We start from the raw sequence: 11,988 nt of genomic DNA, 5'->3' as shown, positions 1-11,988 counted from the left end.
AAAGAGAGGCCAATCAAGAGGTGTGAAGTCAGAATGGGTGCAGAGAGGTGTGAAATGAAACTTCCAATGAATGGAGAAAATTTAAAAGAACAGTAATCTGTCGTTAAGGGAAGGGAGAATGTGTGATCCTAGCTGCAGAATAATTTTAGTTTCGGTGGTCTTTCTGATGTATGAGTTCGGAAAACCGTCTTTGAGAACACAGACAGAGAGATTAGAGTGGTCGTGGCCGTCAGAGGTGAAATGAGAAACAATGGGCTTGGAGAGATCTTTAATCTTCACAGCCCTGACGTGTTCTCTGAAGCGGTCTCCGAGTCTCCTTTTTGTTTCCTTCATATCCACATTTTTACAAGTAAGATTTTCCAAACTAGCAGAAAATAAGCATAATCTTTTTCAGTGGCTTCATTGTTTTGTTTGCTTCTTTAGTATTCATTTCCTTCTAGTCAGAATTCTAAGCCATCCATTTCACCTTTTTCCTCTTAAGTTGTTTCAGATGCAGTCATAGTCACTCAGAGGCCTGAAAATGGGATCAAAACGAATGGGGATCCTGTTACAATGTACTGTGAACACGATGACAACAACCATGATAACATCTACTGGTACCGCCGAGGAAAAGATGGGGGCTTTCTTTTAATAGCGTATTCTTATGGTACTAATATGGTGGCCAATGAAAAGGCTTTTGAAAAGGGATTTAAAATGCTAAGACCTGAAATCAAGAACTCTTCTTTAGAAATACAAAGTCTCAAGGAGGAGGATGCGGCAGTGTATTTTTGTGCGTCGAGTGTCACACATTGTCTTAGGCCTGCTGCACAACAACTAACGCTGGGCCCCATCTCTCAAATCTCTAAAGTTCCTATACTGTACTTTCAGGAAGTTTTAATAATCTAATAGTAGTAACAACACTTTACCTCGGACACACTTAGACATTCCAAAGCTTTGCATTGTCTTAATAGACAAATAATATATACATGAAAACTATTAATGTTATATACATATTGTATATATTCTATATAATGTTATATTAAAAATGTATAACTGTTCAAAACAGTTCACCTATCAATATATTAACTAGACTGTCTATTATTTGTCTCACGCATTAATATACTGTATATTTTAGTTGTTTTTTTTATACAGCTTTTGAAAAAAGGATAGATGTCCAGTATTTTGCCTGATATTTATTCTGTAATGAATATATAATAATCAGTTTACTCTTCAAGCTAAGGTGGTGGTTATAAAAGTTTTAACATTTTACACGTAGGGTATAACAGTGGCACGGTGGTTAGCAGTGCTGTCTCTTAGCGCTGGAGCTATGAGTCCATTTCCTGGGGTGCTATCTGCTGGGAGCTTGTGCTGTATTTTCTCCCCATGTTAATGTGGGGTTTTGTTGGGTGCTGTGGTTTCCATCCAGAGTCCAAAGACATGCTGGTAGGTTAATTGACTTCTGGGTAAATCCAGGGTGTACACTGCCTTGTGCCCGTTGCCTGCCAGGACAGGCTCAAGCTCCCCTGTGCCCCAGAATTGGAAGATGCAGTTAGAAAATGGATCATTTACCCATATAACATGATGATTAATAAAACTGCAAAACAGTATTACCAAACATTACAAGGGGGTAGTGAGATGAGCACAGAGTTTCCAGAAAGCAGAAACAAAGACGTCTGTGTTTCACAGACATTTTCATGTAAACAGTTGAATTGGTAATGCGTTTTCTCACTTTGAAATGGGCCTAGTATCATTCCTGGGCTGAATATACCCAGCAGGGGGAGATACAATCCAATAAATACTGATGAGGTTTAAATGATGTTATCCACAGATCTGCTCTGATTGGTGTTTGACAACCTTTGCTGTCAATCCTCATTAAAGAAAACTGAGTCTATGGCATTAAGACTTCATTTATCTCCAGCACTGAGGCAAGATGTTCAGAGCTCTAGTAGGATTTACTATATTCCTGAGTCTGATTCCATGTAAGAAATGTGCTTTGTATATCTAAGTTACCATTTCTATTTGAAAAAGTTCAGTATGTAGATAGATGAATAGATTTAAATAAAATCTTTAAGACCCTTACATTTAGCATTTAGCTAATAAGAAAAGATAAATACCTGTTATAAATGGTTATAATGAGTTATAAATGACATTGTAGGTTATTTCTCATTTGCCAGCCTTACTCTTTGTCTCTCTGTTTCCACAGGTCCTGTGGTTGGTATCACATTTGAACAGACTCCTTTCCTGTCCAGAAGATCAGAACAGAAAGTAGACATTCATTGCCAACACGATGACAGCAGCTATATTATTATGTACTGGTACCAACAACTCAAAAGCAAAGGAGCTCTGGAACTGATTGGATCTGGTTACAGCTTGCAGGATCCAAACTATGAAGACAAGTTCAAAGCAAGGTTCAAACTGAACAGAGAAACAACCCAAAAGGGCTCCTTGACAATTTCCAATTCAACACCTGAAGACAGCGGCACATACTTCTGTGCAGCCAGTATACACAGTGCCTCATATAGTCTCTTGTCTCTGCAATAACTTCATACTCAGACAGGAAAACCACAGTTCTTTTTTCATTTCATTTTTGGCAAAGCTATCTGAAGATAATGAACCATTTTAAAAGGAATACTGTTATTGTTTATTACAGAAAATATTCCTAAAAACTTCTTAACAAAATAGGTTGCAGTGCTTGTATTGTATTGTATTTGTGAATGCATTCAAATTTGCTTAAGACAGGTCTGAAAGTTCTTAATACATGCATCAAGGCAATACATTACCATTAAGATAAACTTGCAAGGTCCTTTGAAATATATTTTTAGAAGACGTAGTCAAACACAGACTAAGGCAGCAAAACGCAGTTTTGAAATGGGTACACGGCTACATTAAATCTTTCACATCCTTGTTATTTCAAATAAGTATTCTTCAGCTAGCCAAAAATGAATTTAAAACAGTCTGTTGTCAGTTGATGGGCATCATGTAATGTCTTTATCATCTGGCTTATGGTTTACTCAGAGCTGGTTTTTTAGATCTTTGACGTGTTTTTATTGTCACAGGGAGGTGGTGCCTCTGACGTAACATCCTGCAACTGCTACTGCAAGAGAACTACAGTTGCATGATCTAAGTTTCTGAGCTGCTGAGATGAATACCTGGCTGCAGTTAATCCTTCATATCCTTCTTATTTCAAGTAAGAGTTCCCCAGCTGGTAGAAAATGAGCTTAAGACAGTTTTTGGTGGCTTGGATTTTCTGTTGCTCTGTTTTCACACCATCTCTCCTGCTACACTGTACTGTAAGAAGTCTGTTTTGTTTCTCCTGATCAGAAATCTCATGCTTCCATATCACATTTTTCCTTATCTTTTGTGTAGTTTTTTCAGATGCAGTCACAATCACTCAGAGGCCTGAAAATGTGATAAAAAGAAATGGGGATCCTGTTACCCTGTACTGCGAACATGATGACAACAACCATGACTACATGTACTGGTACCGCCAGGGAGAAGACCGGCGCTTACTTTTAATTAGTTACTCCAATGCTCCTAACATGGTGTACAGCGACAAGGCATTTGAATCAGGATTTAAAATGCTGAGACCTGAAATCAAGAACTCTTCTTTAGAAATACAAGGTCTCAAGGAGGAGGATGCGGCAGTGTATTTCTGTGCATCAAGTATCACACACTATGTCAGGCCTGCCTCACAGCTGCACAACAAGTCACAACTCTCACAGCCAATTGAAAAGAAAATGCATGGTCACATTCACCAGGTGTTACAAAATCAGTCAACCAGGAGCAGTCACTTTGTCAATCTGTGTGTCAATACAGGCACTAGAGAGCAGTTATCACGCATTTCCAGTATTACTTGCACAGGCAAATAAGCCTGGGGAGTTGCATTTCTTATTTTTGTTGCCAACGTGTACTTTATTACTGATTACCCTCTAACTTTACAGCTGGAGCAAAGTTGTTGCAAGATGCCAAAATGTACAGTAAATCTTGTATTAAAAAGATTGCATTGCACAGTTGTCTCAAAGAAATATTTCAGCACGAGACTGATACACAGTGATTATAAACTAACTTTGACCCAGCCCCAAATAAAAAGTATTTGCTCCCCAATCTCAGCAGTTCACTTAATTACTGTGTCTAACTTGCCTCTCACCATGGACTGACATAGGGGCTTTCTTTCCTCCTAAGCTAAACTAGCAAAACGAAACTGTGTGAGGATGATTTTCTAAGGATTTCCTAAATTTGTTCTGTTTTTGACTGTTTACTTCCTTTAGTTTCAGAAATCTCTTGCTTTGGCAGTTTTGTTGGTCTCTGGTCTGTCCTGTAATGTCTCATATAAATTTCCTCTCCTGTACCAACTTGAACAACCTGTTCCTTCCTGTTCACTGGGGACACTGCTGCCTGCTTTTCAAAGTGATTCACTTCAAGGTAGCTTCCTTTGACAGAATGCTGACAGCTCTGCTCCTGATCGTGCTGTTATTTATTTCACCATGTGAGTAGACAAAATATAAAAGCAACAGAAGATGATGTTGTATTTTAAATCTTTATGTGCTGTAATTGACTTCCTTTGCCTTTCAATACTAACTAGCATAACAGTAAAGAGATGGTGCTCAATTTTCTGTTCTGTGTGCAGTGAAGGCTGACATTGGAAAGTTTTTATATTCAATTATTATTGTTTTACTGTATTTAATAACTATCAGTATTGGATATGACCAGATTATTTGTGAGTTAATTTGTTATTTGTGACTTAAACTGATTTGAGTAAAGGGATATCAAATAGAACAGTTGATAAGACCATCAAGTTAAATTACATTCACAGCTTGAAAACAAAATTAGCATACACATTAGCATTCAAGAGGAAGAGGAGATCATCACAACACAACAAGTCCTGTCCACAAATAAATTAAAGAAGCAGGAAATGAACTGTGATCTTTATTTATTAATCGCTTCTTTTCATTTCTCAGTGAGATCAAATAAATAGGGAAAATCAGAAGAATTAAAAGAAGACCTGCACACCACAGCATATAAACATACAAATTAAACTTACTGAGGTTTAAAAGCAGAATATGCAAATTGATGCCATACAGTTTTGTAAAAATAGAATGGTACGGTTAATATTTTACATTTAAGTTTACTAGGAAATAGTTGATGTAACTGATTCATTTGGATACCTGTCAACTGATGATTTTAAGAGCTGTGTTTAAATAAGAAAGCAACATTAGATCATTCCAAAGTGTTTTTTTCCCTTCCCAGGTCTCTCAGCCGGCCCGCTGGTGCTCCAACAGGAAGATCCGATGTATCCTTCGGTGGGGGATACAGTGTCCCTGCAGTGCAGCGTTGCAGCCGGATCCTCCATGAGCAGCTACACCATGCAGTGGTACAGGCAGAAGGACAGGCACCGAGCCGTTGAGTTCATCAAGAACGAGTACGATGCTTCCGACTCAGGCCCTGAGGAACACTTTCAGGTATCCATCGCAGCCTCTGAAAACCAGTTCACTCTGGAGATCAGAAACCTGAGCAAGGAAGACACTGCAACCTACTACTGCGCGGCGAGTCACATCGCTGTGGGCCTGTGGAGGGCCTGTACAAGAAGGAGAGGAGGCAGCAGAACACCTGGCATAGCGTCTGAGGACACGTGAGCTCACAAAATTGACATGCAGACGTCACACCTAATAAAATACAACAGCCTATAGTTTACTGCACTTAACAGTATGGCATTGTTGTGTATGAATATTCTTATATTGCGTGCAGTACATATTGTGCTATGAATAGAAAAAATGAATATATGTAAGATGCAAAGTTAATGTAAAGCTGGCACTCTTGGGAGTTATTGATGACAGAGTCCTGTAACTACTGTAGGAACACCTTGATACCAGGGGAGAATGTTATGTCCTCATGGAAGAAACAGGTAGAGGGGTCTGCTAGCTAAAGAAAAAAATCTTGTTAGTCTTAAACAAAGAAGATTATGAAGAGACCTGATATAAGTATTCAAAATCCTTAGCCCAGTGTGTACCTGCCAGACCTCTTCAGAATGAACAGTGAAACTCAGACCAGAAGACACTAGGCAAAACTCAGTGGAAGTGCATTTAAAACCAAGAACTGGAGGCACTTGTTTATCACAAGGGTTGTGGGAGTATGGAAAAGCTACCCAGCCGTGTTGCTAAAGCCCTTCCTTCAAGAAAAGGCTGGATGAGATTCCGAGATCAGTTAACTACTAAATATAAAAAAGATAAGATGAGCTGAATGGCCTCCTATTTTTTGTACTTGTAACTAAATAACTTTATAATTTTGTCTTGTTCTCCAGAAGATAACTTTGAAATTTAAAATAATATCAAAATAGTGCACTTTAAATATTTCCAGTCATTTAAAGATGACACAATTTGTGAAATTCACATGGAATGAACTCTTTATTCATTACAGTTAGGAAGAAATGAAGAAATTAAATGAAGTGTTTTTTTGTAAAAGTGCTACAATGTTAATGAAGAATGTACTTTCACTTTTCAGAAAAATTAACTCTGCTTCACTTTATCTATTTCAGGTATGAGGCAAATAAAGTGTTTTTTTAACTATTTCCAAATTAGGAGCATTTCCTTTTGTCTGCCTGATTTGTTTTCTCCCCAGTGAGCACCTCCACAAGTTCTAGCCAGTCCCCCATTGGTGGCACTGTTTCCTCAGCTAGACACACTACAGCAGGGCCTTATCAGAGCTGGAACACACTGAGCCGAGCAGCACCAGTGGGCTTCTGTTTTATCCCTGAACTCAGTACACAGCCTGTCTGATGCAATGGTTTCATTGGCTAAACACATCTCCGCCTCTTGAACTGGCTCAGTCATCTTTATTGATGATGTAATTAATGATAACAGTAGCATACAGAATTCAGAATTTTACAGAATCATGTTATCTCCTTACTTAAAATTAATTAAATTTTGTTTCATTAACCCATGTAATCTTATTACGAAGATTTCCCTCCTGAAAGGGCATCTTTGTTCTTGGCTTCCATAGATGTTTTGAGACTGGTATTAGGAGTTAGATAAAAAACATCCCTAATTCACACCTGGCATGCACAAAAGAATTGTAGTGTAACAGGACCATTTACAAGATCTACAAAGTGTTGAGGTACTGTGATGAATCACAGACTCTAAAAGCACAGTCAAAATAAATAAAATAAAAGGAATCCAGTATTTGTAACAATACAGGAGAGATTCACAGGATCTAAATTTAAAGTGATCCGAGTTGGGTCCATCACTATGCTTCTGAGCAAGCCACATCTGGGGATTCTTTGAAGGTCAACTGCAACACAAAGATCCGATAACAGCTTAGTTCAGGTTATTACGTTTTGAGACAGAAAACAGAAAACACGTCTTTACGCAGAGGATTGTGGAAGGCTAGACCCAGCTTCCAGAACACATGGTCAAAATGTTATAAGGATAGATAGATGTTTTAGAATATTAAGCTACTAGCAACCAACAGGAGAAGGAGGAGACAAATGGATTCTCATTTCCAGCTTTTCTTATGTTCTGGTACAATCACAACAGAAATGCACACAAGAAGAACGAAATGGCAGAAAAGACAAGGTAGTGGAGAGAAGCAGATTAACAAAAGATAAGGGAGAAAGACAAGAGTTTAGAAATGGCAGGGGGCTGGATGACAATGGTTATAGAGGCAAGGATTAATTTTCAAGTGATACGAGGACAGACGGACAACCAGTGAAGATGGGCTTTGTCCAAGCACCGAAATACAGAACATGAAACAGGCTTAAAGTTTTGGGAGATAGAGAGGGAGAGCTGCTATTGCAATGAGACCCAGACAGGAGATGTCTGTCAAGTCTAGAGAGAAAAAAGCTCTAGGTGAGGATTAAAGAAGATTGCTGGGGTTTTTTTTTCTCTTGCTACACTCTACTTTCATTTTGTTCAAAGAAAAAGTAAATAAATAAAAAATTGCAAGGAATAGTATATCTAAAAACTAAGAAAAACATGCTCAAAACAATTGCTTTACAGTAAGTTATGTCTTGCTTTAAATAAAACTGCAGGGTCAAACTAAGAGTAATGTTCAGATAGATGAAAAAAAAAACAGGATAAAATTCTCTATCTGGTAAATGGTTAAAATCTGGGCTGGAAACGAGCACTAAGCATTACACTGAACTAGTAGACTAGTTTTAAAAATAAGAAGATCCGCCCACTCAAGTTGAAATAGACTTCGCACAAAGAAGCCCAATTGGTTCAATTTTCACAATATCAAAACCTCAGTTATGATACACAGATGCCAGTATCATCTGCAGGGAATCAAGACCCTGCTCCTCACTGCACCTGTTAAAATGATGGTCATTATATGCTGTGTGCTTAGTGTAATGCAGTTTATTACCGGTAAGTGCTTTTCCTGTCATACTGTAGAGACATCAGTGTTTGGTAAAAACTTTAATGTTTGTAGGATGGGGATTTTATTTTTCTTTATGTGCCTTTCATCATTAGCTGATGCTTTTTATTTTTCTTTCAGATTTGTGTCATGCAATCAATGTTGATCAGACTCCTAAAGAGATATTGATAACAGCCAAGGGGGCTATAAACCTGTCCTGTGAACACGACATAACTGGAACCACCTATATCTACTGGTACCGACATGTTGGAGAAACAGGCATATCTTTAATAGGCTATTCTGTTGCTACTGGAGTTGCAGACATGGAAGCAGACTTTAAAGCTTCCAGATTTGTAATGAATAGAAAAGAAGCTCAAAAGTCCACTTTGGAAATCCAGAGTCTAGAGTCTGCAGACAACGGAGTGTATTTCTGTGCATCAAGTCTCACACAGTGCCTCAGACCAGTCTCACAGCTGAACAACAACTGACACTCAACCACAACTCCCACAGGCAGTGGAAGAGATTCACCCCTTTTCCACGTGCATGACAGCAAGTCATTGATTTTTATCAATCCTCCATGTCTTGAGACAGCTTTTATCCATGTTAAAAGCCATTCTCTTTACTGTTCTGCAACCTAGCATTTTGAATTTATACTGTATATGTAGTTTTCAGATAATAAAATGTCAGTATCATTCAGTCATACAGTAACTGGGCTTTTAGTGGCATGTTCAATCCCCACTTACTTATTTCTTATCAAAGCTCTCTGTCTGGACAAGGAATCCTTCAGCAATCAAAGGAAACAGTTACAAAAGAAAAGTGATATTTTAAGTGAAAACATTAAAAATGTTAAACGCAGAAAATGAGCCATTAAGGGATTTCAAGAAAATCAAGCATTTGGGAAAAAACAACTTATTATTGATCTCCATGGGGGATATCATCAATGTTTAGTAAAATATTGTGGCATTCAACATTTATGTTAAGAAATAAAACACTGAGGGCATGTTTTTAAGCAACAAAAAACCTAGATGTATGCATACAATTCTTGAAAATTATTGGACATTCAATTCTTTAATGTCTTAAATTCTTGGAAATCCTGGAAAGCCTGCTACACAGCTAGTGGCAAAAAAATAAATTCAGATTTGGGATAATCATTAATTGTTATGAGTTAGTACAGTAATTCTCCCACTCACAAAATATTATGGCTTCAAATGCTGGTCCTGTTTATTAGTCTCCATACTTTCAGTATGGCAGAGAAAAGCATAATGCAATAACAGTCACATGTAAATATAAATGATCGTAATGTGTGGCTTCAGATTAGAACAGATTAAAATAATGATTATTTTTAACATTGCATGGAGTTAAGTATTGTTTGTCCAAATTTTAGTTTGAAAAAATGATTCAGTTAAGAATTAATTTTCGCCAGTGTTAAGATAAATAAAATCACTAGAAAGAAAATGAACACAGTGATTCAAATGGCCTCCTCTTGTTTGTAAGCTTTTTATAGTTTTAAGTTCTCAACACTTAGGAGACTTGACCCCTCCCTTCCTGCAGTGCTGTGTGTAAAGTGCCATTTGGTCCACAGTCAAAACAGTATAAAGACCAGACCTGCAGTGCAGCTTGTCCCGTGTGCATTGTGTACCTGAGACTGAGTCTGCTCCTGTCTGTATCAACTGAAATCATGATCACATTGTTCTGTCTGTTCGGTTTTATACACTATATAACCAGTAAGTGACTTTCCTGTCTGAACTGTTGTTGTAGCTGAAGCAGTGTTTACAGTATGTCATTGTAATGTTTATTAATGTAGAAGCTTGTTTGTGTGCATTGTGTACCTGAGATTGAGAGCCTGCTCCTGTCTGTATTGACTGAAATCATGATCACATTGTTCTGTCTTTTTAATACACTATATAACCAGCAGTGTCTTTCCTTTCTGACTTTTTGTAGTAGCTGAAGCAGTGTTTATGATGTTATTGTAATGTTTAATTTAAGAATATAAAGTACTTTCCTAAGACTAGCATGTTGATATTACTGCTTTATTTTATTTTTTCAGATCTTACCTTTGCATATGATGTCATTCAGACTCCTGAAAAAGTACTGGAACATCCTGGAAAAACTGTAAAATTACAATGTGAATATGATGGTACTACAACAAACTATATCTATTGGTATCGACAAGTTGGTGAAGGAGGGTTATCTTTAATAGGGTATTCCGTTGGTGTGGGGATCATAAATGAGGAAGCAGAATTTAAAGCATCAAGATTTGTAATGAACAGGAATGAAACCAAAAAGTCCACTTTGAAAATCCAGCCTCTGGAGTCTGCAGATACAGCAGTGTATTTCTGTGCATCGAGTATGACACAGTGCTTCAGATCTGACTCTCAGCTGAACAACAACTGACACTCAGCCACAAAGCTCACAGCCACTGGCTCTTTCTCAGCCACACTAAAAGCAGACCGTAAATGTGCTGCTTAAGTAAATCAAACGACAAATGCTATTACAATTGTTCTATTAAATGTTGTTTGATTGCTATTTTGTTTGAGAACAGTACTGTAAAAGGATAATAAACCAATTTGTGCAGAATAAAACTGATTAATAGTCAATAGCTTAGCTTGCCCTGATGGTTAACATTGCTGCCTCTCAGCTCTTGTGCTCTGAGTTTGATTTCAGCCTGAGATGCCCTGTCCTTGTGGGTTTTCTCCAGGTGCTTCAATTTCTTCTCATAGGCCAAATACATACTGCCTATGTTGACTGGCTTCTCTTAATTGCCCCTGGTATTTATGTGTGAGTGGCCCATTTAGGGTGTAATCTTACCAAGAGCCAACAGACCTTGAAAACCAGGTTAACATATGGAATCTTTCTAGCTCACATGAACTTAACACACAATTAACTGAATAAAACCAAGATAATGAACACAATTCTGCACCACCGTAATTGCTTTCAATGTAGATGACAAAGGCATCAGATTGGATAGAAAGTTTTTCCAAGTCTCAAACACACTCACTGGTTTGCCGATCTTTCATTCTTTGGAAAACAAGTAAAGAAACGCAGTTTTATAGGCAGCACACCCATAGCAAATTGTTTAATCAAAGGTACAGAGCTGGTGGTTCTGACCCTCTGCCACACCCACAGGTCTCATAGGCTGAGCTGAAGAGGCTGAAGCCATTGGCTAACTGATGTGATGACATCACTTTCTAGCTCTGCTCACCAGAAAGAGACAAACAGGTCCATCAAATTGAGTCTCTTCAGCTGGAACAGGATGGGGCTCTTCTGCCTGCTCTGGGGACTACACCTTAGCATTAGTAAGTGCTTATAAGTCATTATATGAGGAACTCATAAGCATGTAATTACTGTTTTTTATATAGCATTATGTGACCATATAATCCCATCCCAACCAGGGTATTAATCTTCCTTGCATTGTAATATATAATTTGCATGTGAAATAGAAAGTATTTCAGTGCCTGTTGGTATGGAATTATATTTACTATGTTTTGGTGCTCTGTTGTAACTCCAAGTAATCTATTACAAGTATATATGGTGAACTATGACTTCGCTGATTCACCTTTTCTCTTACAGGTTATTCTGATGGAGTTACAATAAAACAAACACCTGCAATCCATTTTATAAAAAATGGGGCTGATTATGTGAAACTTGACTGTGAACATGATG

The 11,988-nt window shown here is 37.8% G+C and overlaps 1 gene segment (V, D, J or C); it reads left to right on the top strand.

The window, feature by feature from the left end:
* The first annotated feature begins 2,538 nt into the window (after positions 1-2,538).
* Positions 2,539-6,544, top strand: LOC107077817 (T cell receptor alpha variable 38-1-like). The segment is given in 4 exon segments: positions 2,539-3,166; positions 3,346-3,454; positions 4,388-4,465; positions 5,227-6,544. Coding segments are annotated over 3 exon segments (519 nt in total).
* The last annotated feature ends 5,444 nt before the right edge of the window (positions 6,545-11,988 follow it).

This window comes from Lepisosteus oculatus, chromosome 8, assembly GCF_040954835.1.
Source record: "Lepisosteus oculatus isolate fLepOcu1 chromosome 8, fLepOcu1.hap2, whole genome shotgun sequence".
NCBI classification, from domain to species: Eukaryota; Metazoa; Chordata; class Actinopteri; order Semionotiformes; family Lepisosteidae; genus Lepisosteus; species Lepisosteus oculatus.
This window is presented reverse-complemented; position numbering and strand designations above follow the sequence as displayed.